The sequence below is a fragment of the Rhinolophus sinicus genome, chromosome 5 (genome assembly GCF_057876585.1).
Source record: "Rhinolophus sinicus isolate RSI-liver-muscle chromosome 5, RSI-T2T, whole genome shotgun sequence".
Taxonomy (NCBI): Eukaryota; Metazoa; Chordata; class Mammalia; order Chiroptera; family Rhinolophidae; genus Rhinolophus; species Rhinolophus sinicus.
The window spans coordinates 6006588-6033205 of NC_142505.1; the positions used below are offsets into that span (position 1 = coordinate 6006588).

The 26618-nt window shown below is 58.3% G+C and overlaps 4 protein-coding genes across 8 annotated transcripts; all 4 read left to right on the top strand.

Moving 5' to 3' along the window:
• Nucleotides 1-887: 887 nt before the first annotated feature.
• ZMYND10 (zinc finger MYND-type containing 10) lies at nucleotides 888-5111 on the top strand. The gene is made up of 12 exons (XM_019723764.3): nucleotides 888-1150; nucleotides 1411-1519; nucleotides 2406-2522; nucleotides 2644-2697; nucleotides 2819-2956; nucleotides 3031-3119; nucleotides 3212-3312; nucleotides 3653-3825; nucleotides 4066-4191; nucleotides 4274-4395; nucleotides 4511-4636; nucleotides 4728-5111. The coding sequence occupies exons 1-12, from the start codon at nucleotides 1059-1061 to the stop codon at nucleotides 4801-4803; spliced, it is 1323 nt and encodes a 440-aa protein (XP_019579323.3). The 5' UTR covers nucleotides 888-1058; the 3' UTR covers nucleotides 4804-5111.
• A 111-nt stretch (nucleotides 5112-5222) lies between these two features.
• RASSF1 (Ras association domain family member 1) lies at nucleotides 5223-14098 on the top strand. Of its 3 annotated transcripts, XM_019723769.3 has the most exons (6): nucleotides 5223-5659; nucleotides 7559-7665; nucleotides 11486-11590; nucleotides 11792-12089; nucleotides 12202-12317; nucleotides 13168-14098. In XM_019723769.3, exons 1-6 carry the CDS (start codon nucleotides 5410-5412, stop codon nucleotides 13312-13314), a joined length of 1023 nt encoding a protein of 340 aa, XP_019579328.3. In that variant the 5' UTR covers nucleotides 5223-5409; the 3' UTR covers nucleotides 13315-14098. The 3 variants fall into 3 exon arrangements, with proteins under 3 accessions (XP_019579328.3, XP_019579327.3, XP_074168389.1); XM_019723768.3 differs by lacking the exons at nucleotides 5223-5659; nucleotides 7559-7665 and adding an exon at nucleotides 7719-8393; XM_074312288.2 differs by lacking the exons at nucleotides 5223-5659; nucleotides 7559-7665 and adding an exon at nucleotides 11191-11212.
• Nucleotides 14099-14937: 839 nt separating this feature from the next.
• TUSC2 (tumor suppressor 2, mitochondrial calcium regulator) lies at nucleotides 14938-17904 on the top strand. 2 transcript variants are annotated; one of them, XM_019723797.3, is made up of 4 exons: nucleotides 14938-15222; nucleotides 16336-16456; nucleotides 16627-16686; nucleotides 17085-17267. In XM_019723797.3, the coding sequence occupies exons 1-4, from the start codon at nucleotides 15077-15079 to the stop codon at nucleotides 17133-17135; spliced, it is 378 nt and encodes a 125-aa protein (XP_019579356.1). In that variant the 5' UTR covers nucleotides 14938-15076; the 3' UTR covers nucleotides 17136-17267. The 2 variants fall into 2 exon arrangements, with proteins under 2 accessions (XP_019579356.1, XP_019579357.1); XM_019723798.3 differs by having other exon boundaries at nucleotides 16627-17904.
• Nucleotides 17905-19996: 2092 nt separating this feature from the next.
• On the top strand, nucleotides 19997-24987 carry HYAL2 (hyaluronidase 2). Of its 2 annotated transcripts, none has more exons than XM_019723777.3 (4): nucleotides 19997-20119; nucleotides 22282-23258; nucleotides 23756-23845; nucleotides 24261-24987. In XM_019723777.3, exons 2-4 carry the CDS (start codon nucleotides 22332-22334, stop codon nucleotides 24669-24671), a joined length of 1428 nt encoding a protein of 475 aa, XP_019579336.1. In that variant the 5' UTR covers nucleotides 19997-20119; nucleotides 22282-22331; the 3' UTR covers nucleotides 24672-24987. The 2 variants fall into 2 exon arrangements, with proteins under 2 accessions (XP_019579336.1, XP_019579337.1); XM_019723778.3 differs by lacking the exon at nucleotides 19997-20119 and adding an exon at nucleotides 21265-21397.
• The last annotated feature ends 1631 nt before the right edge of the window (nucleotides 24988-26618 follow it).

Below are 26618 nucleotides of genomic sequence, written 5' to 3' on the forward strand. Positions count from 1 at the left end.
ATGAATGGAATAGCCATGGTCCTGGCGCCCTGGTGCGCCATCTGGTGGGCAGGGCTGGCAATGAACAATTAAAATCTGAATCTGGAGGCTGTGATGAGAATTGGGGTGGGAGCTAGGGTTGCTCTAGATTAGATGGGCAAGGAAGGCCTCGTTGAGGTGACTTAAACTGAGCCCTGAAAGAGGAAGAGTATTCCAGGCATAGGGAATAGATGCAGAAGCCCTGAAGCAAAACCCACTTTGGGATGTATGAGGAACCCAAGGGAGGCCCGTGGGGCAGAAACATTGGAAGCAAGGGGGAGAGGGGCAAGAAACAAAGTTCAGAGATAGGAGAAGGAGCAAGAGCCGATAGTGCAGAGCTGCTAGCAGGCTGCTCTGGACGGAGAATTTTGAGGGCCAGAGAGGCAGCCAGAGAGCCACCCTCATGCGAAGGGATAATGTCTCAATGTACACCTTTAAAAGATTCTTTGCTGCTCAGGAGTGGAAGTGGGTCTAGTAAAAGGGCTCAGCAGTGACCTCCTGCGAGGTGATGGCAGCCTAGACTAGGATGGAGAGAAGTTGTGGGCCATTGGCAGTATTTCGGGGGTCCAGCCAACAGGCGGATCTGGAGCGAGGAAGCCCCGCAGAGGAGCAGTGGTGGGCCGGGGAAGAACGGCTGCTGGAAGAGTTGGTGGAGGGCGGGGCGATTCGGCCTCCGTCCAAAGAGAGAGCCTAGGCGCCAGGAGTCTCGCACTCGGGAGACCGGTGAGCCGCAGCTGGTTGTGAGGGACGAAGCTCCAGGAGTCGGAAAAGAGTTGCTACCCTCGCGGGGCGAACCGGGTAGCGCCGATCCGGCGGCGGGCAGGGGCGGACTCAAACGATATTGCGCAAGCGCCGAGCTAGCCGTTTCCATGGCGGCGAGTACTCACGCGTCCCAACCGCTCTGCAACACTCGGGTCCCAGACTTTCGCCCCGCGTAACGCCGTTGTCCTCGAGCGTGTCGGCACCCCCACCTCTCAGCGCCGGCCGCTGCCCGGAGTCAGCCGAAGCCCGCCTTTCCGCTCTCTGTCCCCGGCCCCGACATGGGTGACGTGGAGCTGCTGCTGCCGGGAGAGGCTGATGTGGTGGTGCGGGGACTGCGCAGCTTCCCGCTGCGCGACATAGGCTCCGGAGGGTGAGGCAGCTGGATCGAGGGTCGAGCGGAGTCAGGCAGTCAGTCCTGGAGTGGGGGAGTCCTGACAGTGGGGCCAGGGGTTGCCCAGTGTGGAGGGGCCCGCAGGTGGGGAGGTAAAGCTATCTGAAATTGATGTATATGGCACTGAGCCACCTCTGGGGTCTCAGGACCAGGTTAAGCTTCAATGGAACCCAGCCCCCACCCCATTCAATACTGTACACATGTCCACCTAAATGTATGCACACACTCCTCTGGGGCAGGTGGAACCAGCAGCATGAGAACCTGGAGAAGCTGAACATGCAGGCCATCCTGGATGCCACCGCCAGCCAGGGCGAGCCCATCCAGGAGCTGCTGGTCACACACAGGAAGGTAGGCTGGGGTCACTGGCAGGGTTCCTGCCTTCCCCGCACCCTACCACTCTACCCCTCAGGAATATCCTGGGTGCCTGCTCTTCCCTCTAGCTGGTACACCTGTCCTCCCCAAAGAAGGAGGAAGAGTGTGTTACACCTTAGATTTTGCACCCCTGGCAAGCCAGGCCGGGTGCAGAGCATGGCTGACGAGGGAGATACTCATGGACCCTAGAATAGCGTAGGCTGCAGGGGAAGGGACCAAGTTCTAAAGACATTCCTGAATGGACTATCAGGCTGGAGGGGACCCCACTGAAGGGCGGGTGGAACTTTGGCATGGAAGGAGGCAGCCTTCCCAATATGAGACAGAGGGAGTTAGAAACTGGGATTCGCTTGGTTGGAACATGAGGCTGGAGGTGGCATCAGTAGATGACCTGAAGTATTACTTGACAGAAGAGTTCCCCTGAAAGGAAAAGGTGGAGCCCCCTACTGGGAGGTGGGGTAGGAGGTAGGAATGGGGCACTGGGTGAGAGTGAGGCCAAGGCATACAAGAACATTGGTAGGCCAGAGGACAGGGACAAAAGGGAGGGCATGAGCAGGAGGGCAGAGGGATACCTGGATGGGGTAGCAGCGGATAAGGGCACATGTACAGGGGGAGCAAGGCAGCATGGAGAGAAGGCAAGGGCCAGTCACAGGGAGCATAGGAGATGCCCCCACAGAGATGTCGGGGGCAGCAGGAAATGAAGGTCAAGGTGCAGGAGAGAAGGTGAGAAGGTACTCATGGAGCGCAGGAGAGTCTAAGGGCACCGGGGAGTTTGAGGAGAGCTGGGATGGGCTGAGCCAGGGATGGGAGGGTTGCCAGGCCAAGGTAGGCCCACCTCATCCCTGTCCTTCACCCCGCCCCAAAGATCCCAACGCTGGTGGAGGAGCTCATTGCGGTGGAGATGTGGAAGCAGAAGGTGTTCCCTGTGCTGTGCAGGCTGGAGGACTTCGAGCCCCAGAACACTTTCCCCATATACATGGTGGTGAGCTGGACCCCTGCTTCATACCCCGCCCACCCCTTCAGAGAGCCCTGGACTAGAGAGGGGAGTGGTAGCCCCTGTCCCTCCGTCAGCATCCTCAGACCCTGTTCTCTTTATCTGCCAGGTACACCATGAGGCCTCCATCATCAACCTCCTGGAGACAGTGTTCTTCCACAAGGTGAGCCGCCAGTCCTGCCCACCATGGGCTACTGCCCCAGGCCAGGGCCTGGCAGCAAGAGGGGTGTATCTGTGGGGAGGGGGCATCAGAGACAGAATGTTTCCCCTCTGCCTACCCCCAGGAGGTGTGTGAGTCGGCAGAGGACACGGTCTTGGACCTGGTGGACTACTGCCACCGCAAACTGACTCTGTTGGTGGCCCGGAGTGGCCGTGGAGGCCCCCCTGAGAAGGAGGAGTCCCAGTACAGCACCCCCATGCAGGTGGGCTGAGGTTCCCTGGGATTGGCAAGGGCTAGACCCAGGCTCCCCCAGCCACGAGCACATGTGCTCCCCAGGAGCTGCAGAAGCAGGCAGAGCTGATGGAATTTGAGATCACACTGAAGGCGCTCTCCGTGCTGCGCTACATCACAGATTGCGTGGACAGGTGTGCTGGCCTGCCCGGCCTAGGATCTGCAGTGGAGGGCTGGGAGCCTGGGCCTGTCGCCTCTGCTCACCTCTCTCTACCCTCGCCCCTAGCCTTTCTCTGAGCACCCTGAGCCACATGCTCAGCACCCACAACCTGCCCTGCCTCCTGGTGGAACTGCTGGAGCACAGTCCCTGGAGCCGGCGGGAAGGAGGTAAGAGCCTCCTCCCCCTGCCTAAGCCCCAGCTCACTGCTTCCAGGACAGCCTCCAGGATTGATGGGAGTTGGCAGTTTGAACACAGGCAGACAAACTCTGCCCCCTAGCCCACAGAGGATACCAGGATGCCATACCCAGAGTGGGCCTCGACCTGGGCTCTGCAGCAGGCAAGGCCCATGTGTCCACTACTGAGGCTTCACCATGCTCTGGAGCAAGCAGCATCACAGTCTGGTCAAGACCTGTGCCAGGCAGTGGTCTGTTCCCCAACCCACACAACCACTCACTCAAGGAGCATGCAACGCCTGCACCCAATATGCTGGTTCCTCTCCCCCCCCAGGCAAGCTGCAGCAATTTGAGGGTGGCCGTTGGCAGACAGTGGCCCCCTCAGAACAGCAAAAGCTGAGCAAATTGGATGGGCAGGTGTGGATTGCCCTGTACAACCTGCTGCTGAGCCCGGAGGCCCGAGCCCGCTACTGCCTCACAAGCTTCGTCAAGGGACAGCTACTCAAGGTGGGGAACGCCTCCCATACTGTCCCCACAGCCCTAGCACTGTCTCAGCCCATCACTGCTGTTTATCTTTGCCCATCTCGCTCAGCCCCAGTCCTGTTTCCAGACCTTGGGCCTCAGGTAACACAGCTGCTAGTGGGACGTGGGCCCTGCAGGAACCCTCAGCCCAGCCTAGGCCTTCTCTGTCCTTTGACCCTCTGGTCAGCACCACTTCACACTGGCTTCTCCTTGACACCCTTTCAGCTTCGGGCCTTCCTCACAGACACACTGCTGGACCAGCTGCCCAACCTGACAGACCTACAGGGATTCCTGGCCCAGCTGGCCCTGGCTGAACCCCAGCCCCCTAAGAAGGATCTGGTGTTAGAGCAGGTAGGTACTAGGCAGTTATTTGCTCAGGACCACTGCCCACTTTGCCAGCTCCTCCCTGCCACTCTCTACTTCCTTCCCCCAGATCCCAGAAATTTGGGAGCGCCTACAGCAAGAGAACAGAGGTAAGTGGCAGGCTATTGCCAAGCATCAGCTGCAGCATGTATTCAGCCCCTCAGAGCAGGACCTGCGGCTGCAAGCACGAAGGTGAGGCCTGCTGAGCTGAGGTGTGGGAGGGATGCAGAAGGCATGGACGTGGGCAGGGGTGCTCCTGTGCCCCCACCCATGAGGCGCAACCAGCCCTCCCTGACCCTTTTCCCAGGTGGGCTGAGACCTACAGGCTGGATGTGCTAGAGGCAGTGGCTCCAGAGCGGCCCCGCTGTGCCTACTGCAGTGCGGAGGCCTCAAAGCGCTGTTCACGGTGCCAGAATGAGTGGTATTGCTGCAGGTGAGGGTCTCCTGGGACCTTAGCAGGTCCCTAAGCCACACTTCCACATCCTCCACAAGCGCTGCATCCTCACAGGCCCACTTGCCTGCAGGGAGTGCCAAGTCAAGCACTGGGCGAAGCATGGAAAGGCTTGTGTCCTGGCAGCCCAAGGTGACAGAGCAAAGTGAAGACTGCAGCTCCGGAAGGCGGGCCGCCCATTCCTTACAACCCAGCTAGAATGTGCCCCTGAACCTCAGCATTTCCTCCTGCCTTCTGCAAGAGCCCCAGTTTCCCAGGTGGTGAGCCCAGCAGGCGGTGTGGAGCTGCTGCCCCATCTTCCCCAGCAAAGCGCTCCCTGCTTCCTGCCGCACCCAGCGGGTAGGCTTAGGGCGCTGTCTCAGCTGGGGCAGGAGGCCTCAGGGGAGGAGGGACAAGGGCGGGGGCCGGATGTGGGGACCCTCTTCCTCTTGCACAGTAAAGCTGGCTTCCAGAAACACGCCTGTCTCCGCGTGGCCCTTTGCGGTCGTCGTCGTTAGGGGGAGGAGAGTTGCTCGTGGGATGAAGGGAGGGAAGGAAAGGAGGGCGGGGACACCGCGAGAGTCCACCGCCGCCCCACTCTGCCTGCGGGCCGACACAGTCTGGGCACCCAGGTTTCTATTGAGCTGCTCTCCTCAGCTCTCCCACCGCTCTGCCTGGATCTCAGGGGCGGCGCCGCATCGGGGCCCGCCCCGCGGTCCTACCGGCCCCGCGCTCGTTCGCGCCCAGAGCCGGCCGGAGCCTGGGCCGACCGGGCCATGTCCGCTGATCCTGAGCTCATTGAACTGCGGGAACTGGCACCGGTGCGGCGCGCCCGACCGGGTCGCACCCGGCTGGAGCGTGCCAACGCGCTGCGCATCGCGCCTGGCACAGCGCGCAACCCGGCAAGGCAGCCGGTCCCGGGCCGAGGTCACCGCTTCCAGCCTGCGGGGCCCACCACGCACACGTGGTGCGACCTCTGCGGCGACTTCATCTGGGGCGTCGTGCGCAAGGGCCTGCAGTGCGCGCGTGAGTAGCGGCCCCACGCGCTGGCGAGAGAGAAATGGGTGGTCAAGGGGCAGCACCGTCGCTGCAGTTCAAGTTGTGTGTGTGTGTGTGGGGGGGAGGGTCGGTGGGGACAGTCCCTGAGGACCAGGTCCGTCACATTTGCCCCATTTGGGAAGAGTGTAGGCACATGTTTTATATCCTGCGGGCCCCCCCCCCCTCCCCGTGTCTGGGGCACAACTGGGTAGAGGCAGTTGTCTGTAAATAATAAGGTGCTGATTTCAAGTTTCTTATCTTTGAAATGCCTTGGCCCTTCTTGAGAAAGGCTTTGTGCCTACCAGTCTCTGAGTCTATATTCCCAGTTCTGCCCCTTCCCAAGGGTTCACTCACCAATGTCCCCTTCCAGAATCCCTGGGGTGAAGGGAATTTTTGCATCTATGGGAGGGGGCTTGGGAAAAGTTAGAACCTTGGACCGGCCACCTGCAAGCAGGAATTTTGATGATAGCAATTACCTATCACAGACCCAGTCAATTAGGTGCTAAACCATGAGACCCAGACACCCACACACCAGCAGTCCTTCTGCCCTCCTGGTAATCAGCAGCAAGCAGAAGTTGCTCTCCCACTGGCTATCTGCCAGCTAAAATCATTTGGGATGCTTGTACAGCCCTCCAAATCCCTATGCCTGGCCCCTACCTCAGACCTGTTTAATCAATCACTGGGAGTTTATCAGGGATTTTTAAAAACATCTTTCTAATGTGCAGCCTGGGTTGAGAATCACTGCTCTGGCCCATTTAAGAATTTAGGGAAGGTGTCCCAGGCCTGTCTGTGTGTGCATGGAGACCCTCTCATCCAGTACAGGACTCTGTCCTGAATTCAGCTGGGAGACACGGGAGATGTGGCAGAATACAGGCATGAATAAGGGCTGGGACACTGCAGTGTTCGCCAGCAGGAATAAAGTGGCCATGGAGATGAAAAACAGGACAATTTGGGTGTGTGTCAGAGGCAGAAACGGGAGAGGAATAAAGGACAAATTTGGCTTTGGGTTTTTGTTGTTTTGTTTGCCTCAAACAACTGGGAGAATAGTAGCAACTTTAGCTGAGAGGAGGAACTCTGGTGAGGGTAGGGTGAAGTGGAAAAGTGAGTTCAATTTTGGCCATGTTGAATTGAAATGTCTATTAGACATCGAAGTGAAGATACTGACACATAAGAGTTGATCTGAGAGGGAGGCCACTGATGGAAGCCTTGGATCTGGAGTGAGTGTACACAGAGCAGAGAAGTGATCAAGACTGAGCCTCTGTGACACTGCCTGCCATTAGATCTGGGAATTGAGACAGAACCAAAAGAGCTGACCAGGAGCTGCAGGGAAGTAGGAGGGAAAACCGGGGTCATGGGGGCCCATGGGAACCAAGGGGAGAAGCATCAGATTTTGAGGAGGTGAGGATAGAGAAGGGACCACCGGATTCGGCTTTGAGCCTGTTGCTGAGGGCAGTTTCCTGGAGGGAGGGGCAAGCCCTACTGGAATGGGTAGAGGAGAATGAAGGCAAAAAATTACAGTGCATGTAGATCAGTGTTGATAAGTTTTAGTGTGAGGGGAGTCGAGACAGATGACTAGAGGGGGCCGTGAATTAAAACTATTTTCCCCTTCAAGGGCGCAGGGAGGGGGCTGACAATGCGGAAGGGGGACGTTCTGCGCTAGGCGCTAGAGCAGGCCTGGATTCCTAACAGCCCGATGCCCTCCTGCCCGTTTCCGGACGCCGGGGACCAACAGTAGAATCTGTGTGGCAGTGGGCGGTAACGGGGCCTGAAATGGCCGGTCATGCAGAGCCCGGAGGTCAACGGCCTTCACCCCGGGGCTTCTCTTCCGTCCCCGGGACGCATCGCTAGGCTGGCGCTCCTCCGCCTCACGGCCAGGCCTCTCTGCAGATTGCAAGTTCACCTGCCACTACCGTTGCCGCGCGCTCGTCTGCCTCGACTGCTGCGGGCCCCGGGACCTGGGCTGGGAACCGGCGCTGGAGCGGGACACCAACGTGGTAAGTGCGGGGCCGACGGCGAACGGGCGAGGCAGGGACGCGTAGAGTAGCGGGCCGCATTGCAATGCTGTGGCCCTCCCGGCGTTACGCGCAATGAGCGTTCTAACAGCAGATTTTCCCGCGGCGGAGAGTGGCTAACTCTGCGCGCGCGGGCTCGAAGGGGTGCCGGGGGTGCCGCCTTCGTGCGGACTGCCACAATCGCCCAGTCTCTGCGCCCGCGCAACTTCCGCACCTTTCCGCATCCGGTCCTGCAGCCACGCTGGTGCACATGCGCACACGCTCCGACGTGGTCCCCAGGGGAGGTGGGGCCTGCGGGTGGAGCTGAGTTGAGCTGCCTGGGCGCTGAGATCATTCCCGGAGGCGATGCGCGTGTGGCCCCGCCCCTCGAAGTTCCTCCTCCAATGAGACCAGAGCTGGACTCTGCGGGCTGTTTCAGTGTTAACGGTCGTGGTGTGGACACTGGCCCCAGCGCACGCGCACACGGAGAACCGCGCCCGCGCACGCGCGCCTGGGGCGGTGGTTGTAGGCTACCGGCGCACCGGGATCTGGAAGTTGGAGGGCGGGCGGGCGCGGCGATGGGCGAGGCGGACGCGGGGACGCCGTCTTTCGAGATGACCTGGAGCAGCACAACAAGCAGTGGCTACTGCAGCCAAGAAGACTCGGACTCGGAGCTCGAGCAGTACTTTACGGCGCGTACCTCGTTGGTACGCCGGCCGCGCCGCGACCAGGTGCGGGCCGGGGGTTGTGGGCGGCGGGCCAGGGGCAGTCGCTGGGACCCGCCCCTGCCCGGTAACTTTCCATGTGGAGAGTTTGTGGGCAGCCCCGCGCTCCCTTCAGCGTGGATCACGGGCCAGCCCCCAGCGAATCCGCGGAACCATGTGTCGGGCTCTCTCAGGACGTCGGTACTGCGTGCCGTGGCCTTGCTCTGTCTGTTACAGACAGGTTGAACCAGGGGGAGGCAGCTGCGAGGCTTGGGGTAGACCAGGGACAGGCATCATCCACCTATGACTAAAGCCAACTACGCAATCTGGACTAGCACCTCGATTTCCGCGTTGGGGCGCTCCCACCCGCTCTGAGAGACTAAGAGGAGGAAGTGCAGGGGGAGGAGTCCTCGCCGGGAATTGAGAAGTGATTTTAGAAGAGAGGAGAGGAAGATCCGCGCTCCTCCATAGGGACTCCTGGTTGGAGCCAGCTGAGTCCCGGCTTCTTGCAGGTCCTTGCCTGTTATCAGCTGCTCGAGTATGGAAGATTCTGATCCCTACTCGGGAGTGGGTCTGGAGAAGGGGGATTTGGGAATGGATAGGAAGGAGGCTTGTAAGCATCCAGGAGCACTTTCTCCACGAGAGGTCGGGAAGGCTACATTGTACAATACCTGAGAGGGGGGTCAAGAGAGATGAGGGTTACTAATCCAGGACTGTAAGGCTTGGTGCTCGAGCAGCTATGCTTCCCTGAGTGTCCTGGGTGTCTCCACTGTCAGCGACCTCTGTACTCGACACCATGAGTGTGACGGCCAGACTCAGATAGTAACCTCTGGAGCTTGTACACTTCACGGGAGTACCCAGGCCAGAACAACAGGAAAGAGGGATGGTCAGTATATCTGGCAGCAGTGGGGCAGAATTCCTTACACGAGCCAAGAAAAGGGAGTTGTGGGTGTTTCTTTAGATGAAAATTTTATACCTCAAAAGCTCAGCCCACAGTTTGGGTGCAAGGTTTGAGTGTGGATCCCTGAGACTGTCTCTGCCACTCAAGCCTGAGCCATTTTCCACTGTGGAAAGGTGAGAAGACCACAAGACACTCACCAATTGAAAAGGAGGCTGGGGTATCCCAAGTTGTAAATAAAATGAAACCATCAGTTACTGTGGACAGTGGCAGAGTGGAGAGTAAGTTGCTATGGTGCAGGAGACAGGAAATTCCACGGTCCTGCTGTGCATCCCTCTGGGATGGCTGTTGGAATCCTCTTCCAGTGGGCAGCTTTGGAAACAGAAAAAGAAACTCCTCTTCTAGAACCCTTGCAGGACAGTGCAGTGCCTCCAGTCCAAGTTCCTTGTTTCCTGAGTAAAGATACCAAGGGAGGGAGGTTTACCTGGAAAAGGAAAGGGGCAGGAACTAAGGTCACTGCATCCTGGATTATCCCAGAAGGGAAGAGGAAGAAACAAGTTTTCTCATTCCCAGGCTGGAGCTCAGAACCATTACATGGAAGGGGAATAAGTTAGTGCCGTTCCTGTGCCCACCCTGTTCTGTAAACAATTCTCCTTCTTGTCCTTGCACTAGAGTCTGTTCAGCTTGCTTCCTGTCCCTGGCATTCCTCCCACCCTGGCACTCCTTCTCATTGGGGTGCCCCTCCTGTCCCAAGCCCTGTCCTTCCTTGAGCCTGAACAAACTGCTACCCTTGATTCCCAGCCTCCAGCACTCATTTTACCTCCCAGAAACTCCATTGTCCAGAGTCCACGCCATTTGAACTTAACAGTCTTCTGGGGTTTCCCACTGTCCCCAACAAGGTTTCTGCTAGTTTTCACTTCTCAACGCTCTCCATCCAGGAGACCTTTGGAAACGTGGGAAAGCAAATAGGCTTCACTTCCCACCCCTCCCCCAGTACCTTTTTCCTGTGGTGTGTCAGCCTTAGTCTTCAGCAGCACGTACTTGCTGACTGTGGACTCTACCCTATGCCCTCTGTCTTCCCTATTTTTTCCCATCAGGTGGTTTAAGCTTAGGGGGCTTCTGAGCAGCAGTCAGGGAAAAACTTGGCTGTCCTGGGCTCAGAGCTTGGCACAAGGTTGTTCTACTGGAAACCTTCTGATGGGAATTCCCTTGGACAAGGCATTGGTCCACGGTGACCTCAGCTGTGTCTGTGACACTCCCATTCCAGCTAAGGCCTGTTTGACGTCAACAGGAAGTAAGGCTGATGCAATGGGACCAAAGGAGTTTGGTAGAAGAAAGTTAATTCGGAGCCCTGGCTGCCCTGGTCCATACTCCACCCTTCTAACAAGAATCCATTTCCTGGAGGGGGTGAGGGGGAGAGTGGTGGAGCTAACATCTTTGCATTGAACATCCAGACAGCAGGGAGGACGTGCAGAAGCCTACCTGCTTGGCTTGTGGGACAGGCTCTACCAGGAGGCTGCTTGTGCACCTCAGGCGGATTGGAACCTGGCCTGAAGCTACATTTTGTGCAGCTTGGGTCAAGATCAAATGACATGTCACAGTGGTTTCCTCACTATGTCTGAGACATGCATGGCTGGCCCCAAGTCCTCCACCCAGGGGTGTTAATGTGGTAGAGATTGCCCTTCCCCTCCTGCCCACGGGTGGCTGGGCCGCTGGTGTATACCAATCTTCATACCTCTCACCCTGTAGTGGGTGGTGGCCCTTTGCCAGGGTAGAGTGGCAAAGTGGGCGGCCTTCTCCAGGACACACCCTGACCCCACCTAACTAAAGTGCTGGTATCAGGCTGTGCAGTTGAGAGATAGTTTTACTGTAAACAAGAGTCCTTCCTCAGCATCCCCCGTCTTTTCCTGGCCCCTGATCTTGTGCCTTCTGTTGCCTTGGTTTTAAGGTATTCTCAGCGCCTCACCTGGAGGAGGCCCCGTCAGGGGGCAGAGAGAAGCCAAATGATTCTGCCTTTGCCTCCTCTGTCTGTAGCATGCAGATCGAGGGGCAGTGATGACTTTTCCTCATCAGGCCTCGAGCTTTCTTGTCAGTTTCCAAAGGCTGCCCCAGAGGCCGTTTTCAGAGTGGCCCACCAAGGGCTCACCTCTCTGCCCTTGACATGCCTGGCAGTGGGATGGGTTCCTTACGGGCCCTGTATCCATGCTGGCCCATCTTTCAGGACGAGGCTGTGGAGTGGGAGACCCCTGACCTTTCTCAGGCTGAGACTGAGCAGAAGATCAAGGAGTACAATGGCCAGGTCAACAGCAACCTCTTCATGAGCTTGGTGAGTTGACAGCCCAGGAAGGGGGTGGGGAGAGGTAGGAACCCAGTTGTGTGCCTGATGTCCAGAGGGTCACAGCTGAGGTATTCTTGGGGGGGCCCAAGCAGTGATGTATTCACACCCAGCCTAGCCCCAAGTGGACCAGCGGTACCCAAATCTATTCCCTCTCACCAGGAACCTAGTCATGGTTTGGTTTCTCTTTAGAACAAGGACGGCTCCTACACAGGCTTCATTAAGGTTCAGCTGAAGTTGGTGCGCCCTGTCTCAGTGCCCTCCAGCAAGAAGCCACCCAGCCTGCAGGACGCCCGGCGGGGCCCAGGGCGGGGCACAGCTGTGCGGCGCCGCACCTCCTTCTACCTGCCCAAGGACGCAGTCAAGCACCTCCACGTGTTGTCACGCACGCGGGCACGAGAGGTCATCGAGGCTTTGCTGCGCAAGTTCTTGGTGGTGGATGACCCGCGCAAGTTTGCGCTCTTTGAGCGAGCTGAGCGTCATGGCCAAGGTGGGCTTCCCACCCCACCCCACCATGTGTCAGGGTATATATGTGTGCTCCTGTGTATGAAGGGGCTGGGCCTGACTAATCAAACACTCCCTTCCCCCTGCCTGGCCTGCAGTGTACCTCCGGAAGCTGTCAGATGATGAGCAACCCCTGCGGCTGCGGCTCCTTGCAGGGCCCAGTGAGAAGGCCCTAAGCTTTGTCCTGAAGGAGAATGACTCTGGGGAAGTGAATGTGAGTACACAGCCCTCCTTTGTTTCTTGGTTGTCACTGGGCAGGGCTGGTGGGTTGCAGCTACAGTAAGTCTCGGAGGAGGAATAGGGCTGGAGGATAAGCCCTGCGAAACCTCTGCAGGAGTGTGTGAGCCTTGTGGCTAAAGTGAAGGTTTCTTAGCCACTCGTGTCAAGGTCTAGGGCCTGTTCCAAGAAGCCCGGAAGTATCTTAGTGCTCTGCAACTTTCTGTTGTGGAAAGTTCTGAGGAGATGCAGGAGTCCATCTGATGGTATGGTGATCCCAGTTTAAATCAAAGCTACACAAGTGGGGCGGCCAGTTAGCTCATTTGGTTAGAGCGCGGTGCTCTTAATAAGGTTGCTGGTTTGATCCCCACATGGGCCACTGTGAGCTGCGCCCTCCACAACTAGATGGAAACAACTACTTGACTTGGAACCGATGGGTGCTGAAAAAACACACTTAATTAAAGTTTTTTTTTTTAAAAAAAAAAAGCTACACAAGTGGACCCATGGAGGGTCTCCTTCAGGCATTAGGACTTTTCACCTGGAAGTTTTCTGGCTCAAAGGTATTGGGTCTGTGGAGTAGGATTAGTCTCAGGCTATGGGCATGACCTGTCCACGGGTAACTGGGAACATCTGGTTTGGTTGCCTGTCCATGGGATAACTGCCCTACTTTGTAGGACCCATCTTCTATATAGACTTGGTGGGAATCCTAGCACAGACCAGTCAGGCAAGAACCTGACATTAGAAAGCCCCATCCTAGCTGTGTGACGACGATGCTCTGGTCGTCTCAGAGGAGGGCCTGCTAGCTTGACTATGCCTGCTGCAGCTAGTGTCACCCCTCTCCCCTGCAGTGGGATGCCTTCAGCATGCCTGAGCTACACAACTTCCTGCGCATCCTGCAGCGGGAGGAAGAGGAACACCTCCGCCAGATCCTGAAGAAGTACTCTTACTGCCGCCAGAAGATCCAGGAGGCGCTGCACGCCTGCCCCTTAGGATGACCTCTTGTACCCCTAGGTGGAAGGGAGAGAGTAGGCAGCGCCAAGGGCATGCTGTGTGAGTGTGACAGGGCCGTGTGGCCTGAGGAGTGAGTGTGCATGGAAGCCCTCTCTTGCTGGGGGAATGAGCCCAGAAAACAGTGAAGGAACTGGCTCCCTGTGTCCACCAGTGGGTGTAGCAGAGTATGGCTTCATGTTGTGGGTCATGGTGGGCCAGGGTTGCCCTGGGAAGCTGCTCTAGGCTTGCAGCAAGGGTAGAGCGACAGAAATTTCCTTAATTTTTGTCTCAGATACGAGAATCTTGGAGACCCTACCACCAGGGTCGTGTTTACAGGGATGAGGGCCCTCCTCTTTGGGGAAAGGTTGTATGTTTTAGGTCTTCGATGGGGTATCAGGACAGCCTAATCAGAGCGAAGGATGGGTGTTCAAAATAAGGCAGGCATCAAGGAAGTGTCTAGGTTTCCCTCTGTGATGCCCTCTGACTCCACACACACCCTGGGGTCAGACAATGCTATCTCAAGGTACAGCAACAGTGCCTCAGTGCCTCCTTCAAGGAGGATGTCCCTGGGCCAGGGTCTGTGTGAGTGTCGGCATTGGCCCAGGTCCGTGCCTTGTTTGCCAGTCAAAGCCAAGGTCTTTACTGCGGGTATTTTTGATGGTGCGTGTGAATGTATGTAACATTTTGTGGTCTCAGCTGAATGCCTCCTGTGGGGACAGGGGTGGGGGTGACAATCATCATCAGGACCTGGGGCCTGAGAAAATTTGGCTGAATAAAGACTTAAGAAGCTCCCGCTTTTGGACTGTTTTATTATGGGCCCTCCGCCCCAGTTGTGCCTTATGCCAGTAGCTGCCAAGGGTGATGAACAGGCTCACAGCACCTTTTCAAGGTCACCATGAGACCAGTGTGTGAAGGATGTGGGGTACAGACATGTACTCAGCCATCAGTCAGCACCCTGGGGCTCAGGTCTTGGTGTGGCCAAGAATATCAGCTGCAGCTAGAGCTTAGGGAAACCACACACCCTGCAAGCTGTGGAAGGCGCTTCACTAAATATTTGAGCTAACTACTGTAGACCAGACACTGCTCATGACACTAAAGGTACACCTGTTAATTCTTGCCATCATGAAGCATACCTTCTGGTGGGTTTGTGGAGGACCCTGAATTTGAAATTCTTCAGCCTTGAATGTAAGCTATATGAAATTTGGCCAAGTCCTTCATTTTCGTTAGGTTTGGCTTCCTCCCCACAGGCGACAATAGTGATCGAAAAAACGGTATGGGAATAGAATGAGGCCAGACGGGCACCGCGCAGCCTGGCCTGGGGCCAGGTCCTAAAGTGCTGGTTTGGGGGAACCTGGGTGGTTGGGCTGGCCCGCTGCACCTGACCTATGGGGGACGAGGACGTTGGAGCCGCCGCACATGCCCAGGAAGCCACTAGGACTAGCCACTGCTTTCCTAGGTGGGAGTTACCCCAGCTGGAGAGAGCGTGGCCTGCCGGGACCTGACGTCTCCCAGTGCGTGCCGGGATGCCTAGCGTCCGAGGTCAGCTATTGGTCCCACTCTGTGGACCGACGAGAGGAGCAGCCAATCAGAAGGAGTAGCATGCGGCGCGTACGGAAGCGGAAATGAAGTTTCCGTGGAGACAGCGGACCCTGCGGAAGACGGCGGCATCGGTACCTGCGAGCGGAGGCCCAGGCAGGGCATGGCGGCGCCGACGGCCCTGTGAGAACGAAGCGGCCGCGGGGTCCGCCATGCGCCGGCGCCCCTGACATGGGCGCCAGCGGCTCCAAAGCTCGGGGCCTGTGGCCCTTCGCCTCGGCGGCGGGGGGTGGCGGCCCGGAGGCGGCGGTCTCTGAGCAAGCTTTGGTGCGTCCGCGAGGCCGAGTCGTGCCCCCCTTCGTATTCACGCGCCGCGGGTAAGGGCGCGGGTTCCGCCCCGGGGAGGACAAGCGGGCGGCCAGGCATCCCACATGATGGGTAGCTCCCACCGCTGTATTCCCTGTACCCGAGCTAGGGTGACTCCCATATTTCGGGCCTTCATTGGAGCCAAGGGATGGGAAAAGCCGAGCAGTCGGTTCCTGGCGGCCTGGCTGCTGTTAAGGTGTCCCTAGGAGAAGAGTGGGCCTGTAGTTTGTCCCTGGGCAAGTAGCTTTACGCATGGCAAACCTAAGGGCCCCTTGAGACTTCAGGATCTCTTCCTTTCATCCCTTCAGCCCAGTCTGCAAGTTAAAGGCTCCTGGCCGCTCTCTTAATCTTGAGGGGAGAATGACCCTTTGTTTTGGCTGTTTCCGTCACCCACAGTGGTGAGGTTGGACCTCTGAGGGTAGGGACCAGGAAAGCAGGACTGGACCCTGGTGTTGGGGATGGGGCCCAGGAAAAAAAAGACCCTCACCCAGGTATGTTCTCCAGATCTGGAACACTGACTTCCCCTCTCTCCCCAGGGGTCCAGACAGGAGCACTAGATTGACCTGGCCCTGATCGTCCCCTGGGGACTGGCACTTAGGTGATGCTAAAGATTTGGCTGCAGATACTAGGGAGACCCAGCAGTGGCAGTTTGGCTGCACCAGCCACCAGGGGGTGGATGTGAAGGATGCAACCGCTTTTTCTTCAGGCTCCCTCCTACCTCAGTCATGTGCTATCTCAGGCTTTGGTCCTAGGCCAGCAATGTCTTCTGGAGAGAGACCAACATGCTCAGGCCACCATCCTGCCCGCTCTAGAAGTCCTGGCCTGAAGTTGGAGTGGCTGTTCTTGCTGGACAGACCAGTCATGGGAACTGGCCTTGGCTGCCTGAAATAACCTCCGTTCTTGGGGTCTGAGAGAGTAGCACTGGCCACCACCCCACTCCTCACTTCCTCTAGTACACCCCAGACCCTAAGCAAGAGATTCTGCAGGAATATTATCTTCCCTTTCTCCCACCAAGGTTGTTCCTCCCCATTTGGGGGGTGGGCACACTTCCCGGTGGTCTGTGGCATTTGCCATAACCAGGTATGAGGCTCCAGCCCAGCCTGTTCCCCTGTCCTTCTATACAGCTCCATGTTCTATGACGAGGATGGGGATCTGGCTCACGAATTCTATGAGGAGACAATCATCACCAAGAACGGGCAGAAGCGGGCCAAACTGAGGCGGGTGCATAAGAACCTGATTCCCCAGGTGAGGGGCTGGGCAGTGGTCTTAAAGCCTGTGTTGAGTGTGTGGAGGTAGACCCAGATGGGGTCTGCTGTCATGGTGGGAGGTCTTGGGGGAGGAGCTGGGAGGAACAGGAAGGCTTCCTGGAGTAGGGGCACTGAGATGGCCTTCACTAGCCTCTGTTTCCATGGCAGGGCATCGTGAAGCTGGATCCCCCCCGCATCCACGTGGATTTCCCTGTGATCCTCTATGAGGTGTGAGCCTGGGGGGTGGCAGGCATAAGCACCCCCTGTCTCAGCAAGAAACCCCCAGGCTCAAGGTGTGGCTTCCGTTGAACCTAGGCTGAAGCCACACCCTAAATAGACTCCATTGGCCCGGAATCTACAGCTGTAAGCGGGGAAGTTGGATGCTCTGCTTTGTTGGTTGGGTGCTGGTTTGTATGCTGACAAGTGGCTGGTGGCTGGCAAGGGCTAATAGCAGAGTTACCAGCCCACCTTCCCCAGCAGTCCCTACAAGGAGCATGGCAGGGCATATGCTGATGGGGAATGCCTGGTTCCTGTGCTCTTGCCTGACCTGCTTTCTTCAAGCTTGCCTAGGGCCCAGCCCTGCTAGAGGCTACAGCACTTTACAAGTAAGGTCTGCCTTCTTCCAGCCCCTGGGCTGTGGGAGCTGTATACAAGAAGTGGGAACTTCCTTTCCCTGACTTCCTTCACCCCTTCGTTGGAGCATTTCAGCCGTTTGCTACCTCGATTCCTCCTCTGTTGGGCAGAGGCTGGGGGCAACGCAAGCCTGATTCTTCCTGCCTACCTGCCCATGTATTCCCACCCCCAGATGGATGGACAGTTTGTTGGCTGTTAATGAGAGTGGGGACTGGTGTGGGAGGTTTCTCCGCCCACCCAGGACTGGGTTGATCCCACTGCAACTAGTTGTTGTCCCTTATTGTCACCCTCCCCCCCACCCCCCAGGTGAGAGGGCATAGGACGGGCTCAGGAAGGGCTACGGATGCTTGTGCCTATGGGCAGTTGCCCCAACCACCTACTCCATCTAGTCCCCCTTGCCTTTGCTCCAGCCCTCTCCCCCATTGGGAGGAGACCATCCGCCACCCTGTGGTGAGGGACAGCACCCTAGGGCTGGTGCCAATAGTTCTGAGGAGCCCACCACCCCTTCCCCTATAGTATGCCCATCCCTTCAGGATCAGTCAAGGGAAAGTACCCGTCCCTGGGTCAAGACAGAAAGGAGAGAACAACCATAAAGGAATACTTAAAATGTGAACGTTTGTAAATAGTCTAGTTCATGATGTTGGGGCAGAATCTTATTTCTACAAAGATGACTTTTTTTTTTTTAATTCCTTACTGTGCAAGCTCTGTGCTTCAAGAGTGGAAAATGGTATGGGGAGGGTGGCCCCCAATCTAGGAAGGCTGTTGTGTTATTTGTTCAGTTTCAATAAAATTATTTGTAGACCCTGCATACAAGAGTGTCATCCTCTGGGGCTGTAACACCCAGTGTCTAGACCGTCACCTGGGCTTAGGTAGGTGGGCTTAAGGCCTAAGACCGGTGGCTCCTCTTGGCCAGCAAAGCCCAGGGTAAGCCTGAGCCCAGCCTACAGCCATCCCAGCCGTAACCAGCAGGTGGCAGTGTACTCACATGTAGACCTCACCACAGGGTCCCTCAGGATGGAGGGCCACTCTTCTATTGTGTTCAATAGGTGGGGACCCCTAGGATTAAAAGGCCTTGGGATGCTTCAGTAGGGATTGGCCCCACCTGCCTAACCTGAGGTGAGAGTGTGACCTCAGAGAGGTCTGGAACAGCTGTCCCCCCAGCAGTGCTGCTGACCACACATGAGGTCACAGCCTGAACCCTACAAACCTCCAAGGCCCAGCCTTACGTGGATAGCAGCCAAATGGGTGCCACCACATCCTTGGTCTACTGCCAGGTTCTGCCGTCCAAACCCACCTGCTTCCTCCTAGGGCAACCTGTGGACACCACGAGGAAGCATGGTTTTGGGGCTTCCGTTCTAGCAGGCAAAGTTCAATCACCCAGTACGTCCTCTGTTCCCTCCCACCAGTCTTCTCACCTGTAGCCTGCCCCTATGGACATCTGGCCTGTACTTCTCAGAGCCAGCTATGAGGCTGCTTCTCTGCTAGGCCCAGCCCTTGGTCATCAGCCCAACTCCCCGTTAAGGAGGAGGGAGTTCAAGGACAGGCTTCTGGGTCTGGGGAGTTGGCCTGCCAGTCTTTTGGAGGTTTAAACTGGTGACGTCTGGAGCAGGATCACACTGTGCAGCCTGGACTTAACAGTTCTTTAGGCATCATTTTCCCAACAAGATGCCAAGCATAAAACCTCGTCATCTTCCTCTGTCTCGCCTACTGACTGCCCAGGGCCCGGGTTCTGCCATGCATCTCCCATCACTCCTGTCCAGTGTGGGGGAACTCCCTACGCTGGACCTGCCCCAGCTGACCCCAAAGCGGGAAACAATGGGGGTCAGGGCTTCCCCTGCTTCCCCACTCCCACTGGGCTGTGCTCACTTCCTTCCTGCTGGCTGCCTGAGGAAGTGACCCTGCCCTGGGACAGTCTGGCCTGGCCTTTGTTTCCCCAGGGGCCCCCTCCCTTGGAGCCAGTGTACATTGTGGAGCCAGCATGATGGTAGAGGGACACCACCCTCCCATGCCATGTCCTGGACTCCTTTTTCCTCAGGGGCAGACTCGAGTATGTACCCCTTTCGCCAGTCCCCCAATCTTACACAACAGCCTCTGTTAAGAGAGAGGCCCTGGGCGTCAGGGAGGTGGGCCAGGAGTGTAAGAAGGGGGTAGGCTCAGTGATTTGAGGATGTACCGATTTGTCCATACCTCTGGAGGGGTCTGCTGGAAGCCTGCTACAGCTTCCTTGGGGCCAGCCGCATTATGGGCACCCCTTCCCACAAGAATATACCTTTCCTCACCCATGCTGTAAGGAGCCCCCTACTCTAGTGTCTCAGTGAAATCCACCCTGGGATGTGCTCCAGCAGGAGAGCACCCTCCAGCCCCTGCCCCTCTTCCCAGCCCACAGTCACACACATTGTCCACTCACACTTGGGACACTTCCGCTTTCTGGAAAAAGATGGACTCAGCTCCTGGAATTTCTCCCAATTCCCTCCCCGCCCGCCCGCTGGTTCCCTTCATCACCTGCTTAGGGGGACCATCAGTCAATATCCCCCAAGTAGTCTAACTCCCCAAACCATCACTATCCTGCCCCTCCACTCACACACTACTGGATTTGAGGATGGGCCTCAACCCCAAGGGAAAGTTAGGGAGATCTTTTAATGTTAAGGAAGCTGCTGGCATGGGGGAGGCTGGCACCTGAGTGGTGTCCCACAGCCTTCCTGTCAGCTGGCTGCAGTTCCCCCTGGCCAGGACCTACTGGGGGAAGGGTGGGGAGGGCAGCCAGCCAGCAGGGCATACCGGAGGGAAATAGGGTCAAAGTGGCCCCCTCCCCCGCGCCGCTCCTGGCCCTTTCCTCTCCGAGGGGCAGCAGGAAGTGAGGAGAAAGGGCCGGGGTGGGAGGCGGGAGCAAGTGGGAGGGGATGGGGTTTATCAAGTCGCCGGCGGGCTGCCCGCGGGCAGCAGCTGGCGTGAGTAGCTTGGCTGGAGAGCCTAACCGCGGGGAAGAAGGAAGGCCTCCGACCTCCTGGGCCAACGGACTCCCACACAGGTAAGCTCAGCGCGGACGACTGGTCTGCATCCCCCCATAGGTGCGCTCACAGCAGCGCTCCTTCCTTTTCCTCTCAGCGCGCGAGGAGAATGGGCCGGCGGTGTAGACGTGGGCCCTTGAGGGAGCAGACCCCCGCATGGGGAGTGGATCTAGAATACGAAGAGCAAGGAGATCTCGCTCTTTTTCCAGCTGCAAGTCTGCTCCCCAGCGGGAGGAACTTGCGGGGTGAAAGGGCTCAGGATATAGGGTGGAGGCCCGGGGTTGCCCCTGTGGCCCGCTGGCTTTCTCCACGGTCCCACCAGGAACTTCTGCAAGGGTGGCAGCCTCCTCGGAGTTGAAAGTAAGCCCTAGGGGCTCCCACAGGTATCCCCGCGCCTGGGCAGGAGGGGACGGGAATCCAGAGATTGTCGTGTCCCTGATGTAGGTCGGGGGCGGAGGGTGCCCTACCCCAAAGGCCGGCTGGGCTTACCGGCCCCCCAGCTGTCGGGCCACGCTGCGACCCACAGCTCATGTTGCCAAGACAACCACTGCCTCTGCCCAGCCCTAGAAGGGCGAGGAGGCGGGCACTCGGCCCCCTGTCCCAGTCAAGCAGGGGGCGGGGTTCCCCTTCAGACCCTGAAGGGGGAGGGGAGCCCTGATCCGTAGGGGTCAGGACGTTACTGTCGGTTCTTGTCACCGTCCCCCTTTCCACACAAAGGGGCCTCAGGGCTAGGGGCGACACTCGAGTACCGAGCCAGATCGGCTGCTACCCCCAGCCAAGGCCTCGGGTCCCACAGCACCTCCTTACGGCAGGGCGGGGGAACCCCACCTCCTTTATTCCCTCCACGATCCCTGTCCTTTATGCTGTCCCTTTAAGGGGCTGGCTGCGCCGCGGAGCCGGGAGGACTGTACCACCGGCAGCAGGCTGCAGGGGGGAAATCTCGGGCTGACTGGTTCTCGCAGTTGAGAAAAAAAGCCAGAAAAAAGCCCCATTCGGAGGGGCCTCACGGTCCCAGATGGGTGGCTGCATTCCTCGGAGGAGGCTCTCGGAACCCTGGAGCCCGAAAGGCGGCACTAGCGGCTCGAAAGTGGAGCACACCTTCCCGCCCGGACCGCAAGTCCTGCCCCAGGCCCGCCTCTGCGCTGGATTCTTAAAGGGCCCGCGAGCCGGGGGGCGGGGGGGCGGAGCCAGCAGAGGCGCCGAGCCGGGGCCGTGCCTGGGCGAGCGGCCGGAGTGTGCTGGGCTGGGCCCGGGATGGCGGTGGCTATGGCGCGAGCCCCGGCGGCACCCTGCGTGAGGTGAGGGCGGGAGGTGCAAGCCTGGCGGGTCTCTCCCAGCGGGCTGGGTTCCGAACCCCCAGGGAGGCAGCCCAGGGACCCCAGCCCCACCAGGCCGGGCTCAGGCCCCACGTGCGGAGCGGGGGCGGGGTCCCGCACAAAGGCCAGGCTGAGTGAGCTCTAGCCCTACCCGCCTGGCGTCGGGCGCGCGCATTCCCGGTGGCTGTGGAGGGAAGGGCAAGTCTGCCGGCGCCTCCGTGGGAGGTCCGCTGCCCCTTTGTCCCCGCGTGGCCTCTTCCAAGCTTGGGAGAGTGTCTGCGCTCGAGACAAAGTCTTGACAGCCTCACTCTTCTGCCGGGCGGGTGCTACACAGATACCAGCTTCGCGGCTGTGTTCCAGCGTGCTAGCTGCTGCTTGAGCTGTGCCCTGCCTTACCCAAATGCTATCGTTTCTCTGGACTAAGGTTCTTCACCCGTCACCCCAATCAATTAAAAAAAAAAAAAAAAAAGATTATTCACCCGGAAGAGTGGGCCTTGGGTTCGGGGCTCTTTGAAACCATATGCTGGATGGTATGCAGGCATGTGTGTGTGTCTCTGGGTAGCTTGTCCATAGCTCAATTCGTCCGATTCTTAGAGGAGGTCACAGACCTAACAGAGGTCTCTTCCCAGCCATTGGCCACCTGCACCAGGAGGGAGTTCTATGCTCCTGCCAGTGAGTTCCCAGGGTGTCTTGCCTGCTCCTCAGTGGCCTGTCGTGTCTCAGACCTGTTACAGCCATGAAACAGGGTCTGAGCAGCCCTGGGCACAGTGCCCCACACAGCATGGACTTTGGGAGTATGGATGGGTTTGGGGTGAGCCCCTCCAGAATTCTCTAGACTAACTTGCTCTCTCCCACCCTTTCCTCAGTTCCTGAGCTGGTGTCAGGCAGGTGACACTGTCTGCCTGCAGCCCCCAGCATGTGGGCAGGCCTGAGCCCTGCCACCAGACTGGCCCTGGTGTTGGCGGTGGCATGGGCCACGGAGCTCAAGCCCACAGCTCCACCCATCTTCACAGGCCGGCCCTTCGTGGTAGCATGGGACGTGCCCACACAAGACTGCGGCCCACGCCTCAAGGTGCCACTGGACCCAGAGGAGAAAGCCTTCGACGTGCAGGCCTCACCTAATGAGGGTTTTGTGAACCAGAACATCACCATCTTCTACCGCAACCGGCTAGGCCTGTACCCACACTTTGATTCCGCGGGGAGGTCTGTCCATGGTGGCGTGCCGCAGAATGGCAGCCTCTGGGCACACCTGAAGATGCTGCAGGAACACGTGGAGCACTACATTCGCAGACAGGAGCCTGCAGGGCTGGCAGTGATCGACTGGGAGGACTGGCGGCCCGTGTGGGTGCGCAACTGGCAGGATAAAGATGTGTACCGCCAGTCGTCACGCCAGCTGGTGGCCAGCCGCCACCCTGACTGGCCGTCAGACCGGGTAGGCAAGCAGGCACAGTACGAGTTTGAATTCGCTGCTCGGCAGTTTATGCTGGAGACGCTGCGCTTTGTCAAGGCGGTTCGGCCTCGGCACCTCTGGGGCTTCTACCTCTTCCCTGACTGTTATAACCACGACTACGTGCAGAACTGGGAGACCTATACAGGCCGCTGCCCTGACGTGGAGGTCTCCCGAAACGACCAGCTGGCCTGGCTGTGGGCCGAGAGCACGGCCCTCTTCCCGTCTGTCTACCTGGACGAGACACTGGCTTCTACTGTCCATGGCCGCAACTTTGTCAGCTTCCGTGTTCAGGAGGCCCTGCGCGTGGCGCGCACCCACCACGCTAACCATGCACTCCCAGTCTACGTCTTCACACGGCCTACCTATAGTCGCAGGCTCACGGGCCTTAGTGAGGTATGTACCTCCCAGGGCTCTGCCGTCTTCCCCGGGAACCACTGCAGGTTTGAGTTACCAGGGGGCCTCTTGCCCCATAATTGACTGGCTACCCTACGTCCCCTAACGTCAGTCTCTCTGTAATCTTGTGAAAGAGGAACAGCATAGTCTCCATTTTACAGATAAAAGAGTTGAGGCCCAGAGATACTAAGAAATTTGTCCAAAGCTTCCCAGCAAGTCCAGGGCAGAGCAGGGACATGGACCTAGGCATTCTGTCCATCCTGACAGATACATCCTAGGCTCTCGTGGGCCCTTGGCTTGGGTAACGGAGGCCCAACATGGGGGTGGAAATGGCTTAAACATTTCAGGAGAAAGTGAAACAAGAGCCTTTGCCTGGGGGTCAAAAGGGGAGGACTGGGCCAGGGGGTCAGCAAGGCAGAACAGGTTTGAGCCTGCCCACCCTGTCTGTCCTCCCTGCGGGCTCTGTCCTCCCCAGTCACCAACCCCTTCCCACACAGATGGATCTCATCTCCACCATTGGTGAAAGTGCCGCCCTGGGTGCCGCAGGTGTCATCCTCTGGGGTGATGCAGGGTTCACCACCAGTACGGTAAGTACACCACCCAGCCCACCCGTTCTGCAGTCTGCAGGGACAGGCAGAGAGCTGGGGCTTTTGGCTGCCAACCTCAAAGTGGGCAAACCTAGTCTGGCCTCCTTGTCTGTCTCCCACCCAAGGCATCCCAGGTCTCAACAGAGAAGACAGGGCCCTTCCCCTTCTCCCAGGAAAGGGGACATGCTGTCCTGAACAGTTCTTGAGTTCTATCCTTCCCTGCTTGCCCTGCTGGGCTCCAGTCTCTGCCCCCACCCCCTTCTCAGCAGGAGCAGGGACAGTGAGAGCTCAGGCACACATGTGCACATACACGCGTGCGCCAGTAAAGGAAGGTACTGTCACCACAGGGTGGACAGCTTCCATCTGGGGCTGTGGGCTGAGGCCGCTGACCCTGCTCTCTGGCCTCTGCCCCCAGGAAACCTGCCAGTACCTCAAGGATTACCTGATGCAGCTGCTCATCCCCTACGTAGTCAACGTGTCCTGGGCTGCCCACTACTGCAGCTGGGCCCAGTGCCATGGCCACGGGCGCTGCGTGCGCCGCGACCCCAGCGCCAGTACCTTCCTGCACCTCAGTGCCAGCAGCTTCCGCCTAGTGCCTAGCCACGTACCTGGTGAGCCCCAGCTGCGACCAGAGGGGGAGCTCAGCTGGGCGGACCATGACCACATGCAGAAGCACTTTCGCTGCCAGTGCTACTTAGGCTGGGGTGGCGAGCAATGCCAGTGGGACCGTAGGCGGTCAGCTGGGGGTGCCAGTGGGGCCTGTGCTGGGTCCCAGCTCACCAGCCTGCTGGCTATGGCAGCCCTAGCCCTCACCTGGACTTTGTAGGGTTCTCTCACCTGGCTGCCAGGCAAGCTGGCCTCTGCCACAAGGGCTCTGCCAGGCATATAGGAGCCTGCAAGGGGTGGACAAACTAGAGTCCGAAGGGGGCAGAGCCCCTGGGATGCCCAGGAGGGTGTCCATACCAGCTCTCAACCCCCTGTTCTAAGGGGGAGGAGCAGTCCCCTGGGGAGGAGCCTTCTCTCCCTGCCAGAGAGGAAGAGTTGGCATGGCTGGGGAGAAGCTGACCCTACTTCCCTGCCCCTGGATAGTCTATTATTATTATTTTGGGGTCTGTCTTGTAAATTAAATACAAAACAACTCATTTTGTGTTTGGGCTGTCTGCACCTGGGCCAGGGCATGTGAGAGAGTTTCCAGAGTCTTTCATGAAGTTTGAACCCAGCTCTGCCCTGCGAGGCTCTGCTGGGGACTTCTCATCTGTAAATGTGTTCACTGGGACCTGGGGGCCTGGAGCTGCCCACTCTGCAGCTGTCCTGCTGGGACAGGGGCCCCTGGGAGTGGAGGGACTCCTTGCTTGCTCCCTATTGATTGGAATGCAGTTGAGCCCAACCTTCTATGAAGGACGGGACTCACTGTGCTTCTCCTACTGGCCCATGTATCCCCAGCTGGGCCAGTGCCAGCCACTTCACCTTGCCCACCCAGGGAGAAAGGGCAAAGTGGATGTTTGATCTTCCCTGGCTGGGCAAGTAGCCAGACCACCTCTCCCTGCTGTTCCCACAGGCAAGGGTGTCTCTTCCACTCCCCTTTCCCAAGGGCAGTGGATTCCAGCCCCCCACACCTCTCTCCCTCTGGGTCACAGTCCACACTGGGTGTGGTCAGAGGAGGCAAGCAGGGGATTGGGGTCTGAATTCTGAGGTCCAGTCCCTGTTCCGCTGCATGACGGGGCAAGCGGGAGGCATCCTGACTGAGCCTGGGAGCAGATCCATCTTCAATGTCAGCTCTGTCCTGCCCATGAGAGAATATGACTCGTCCCGGCTGTCCCAGGGGAGGGAAGTAGCAGCCAGAGCAGTCAGACCAGCTCTGCCCTGCTTCACTCCCCTGCTTCTGAAGGGAGTTACCCGGATGGGTCTCTGCCTTGCCCCTCAGCCATCACACCCACACCTGGCTGCCCCTGTCCAGTAATGACTCATCCCTGCCTCGGGTCACACTGGGTCTGGGCAGACAGGCTTCAGAAGCAGCAAGTGGTGAGCAGGGCAGCCCAGCCACAAGGAGTCAGCGGAGGTATCCTGTAGAAAGCGCTTTCTGTGTTGAGTTTTGAGGAGCTTGATGCTAGGAACAAAGCCGAGGCAGAGGCTGGAGGAAGCTGAGCTCACCTGTGACTCAGCACAAGTCCGGGGTGTGTCCGGGGGCTGCTGCAGGCAGAAGCAGAAGAGGCAGCCCTGGAGCAGCCCCTGGCTGAACTGCCTGAGGGTGCTGACTCGCCTGTTCAGTAAACACACAGAGCACACATCTGCCAGAGCTGGGCTAGCTGCAGGGGACGCATCTGTGAACCACACCAACAAAGACTCCTGTCCCTGTGGCTGACGGTACAAGGAGGTGCACACTGGATGTGGAGACTGAGTCAGGTGCTGGACGGTGGAGCTTGTTCCCCAGGGAAGCATGCAGGTGAGGGGATGGTGTGGCTCGGGGAGCAGAGCCTGCAGAAGCAAGTCCACCAAATCCATGTCCATGCAGGTTATAAAGCGACCCCTCATCCTTCTGGCTGGTGATGGCAGGGAATGGAGAGAAGAGTCTGGGTGGTAACAATGCGAGGGTGATGTTAATGCATATGGTGGAGGAAGGTATCGAGGTAGAAGGTTTGCCAAGTGCTCCTGGCCAAGGTGGGGAGGGCCTGCTGGAGAGGAGAGTCAGGTGTTGGCCAAGAAGGCCATGAGATGAGGGGTCAGCGGAGGGAAGGCAGCTGTGCCCCCCACACACACCTGTGCCCTGCACCAC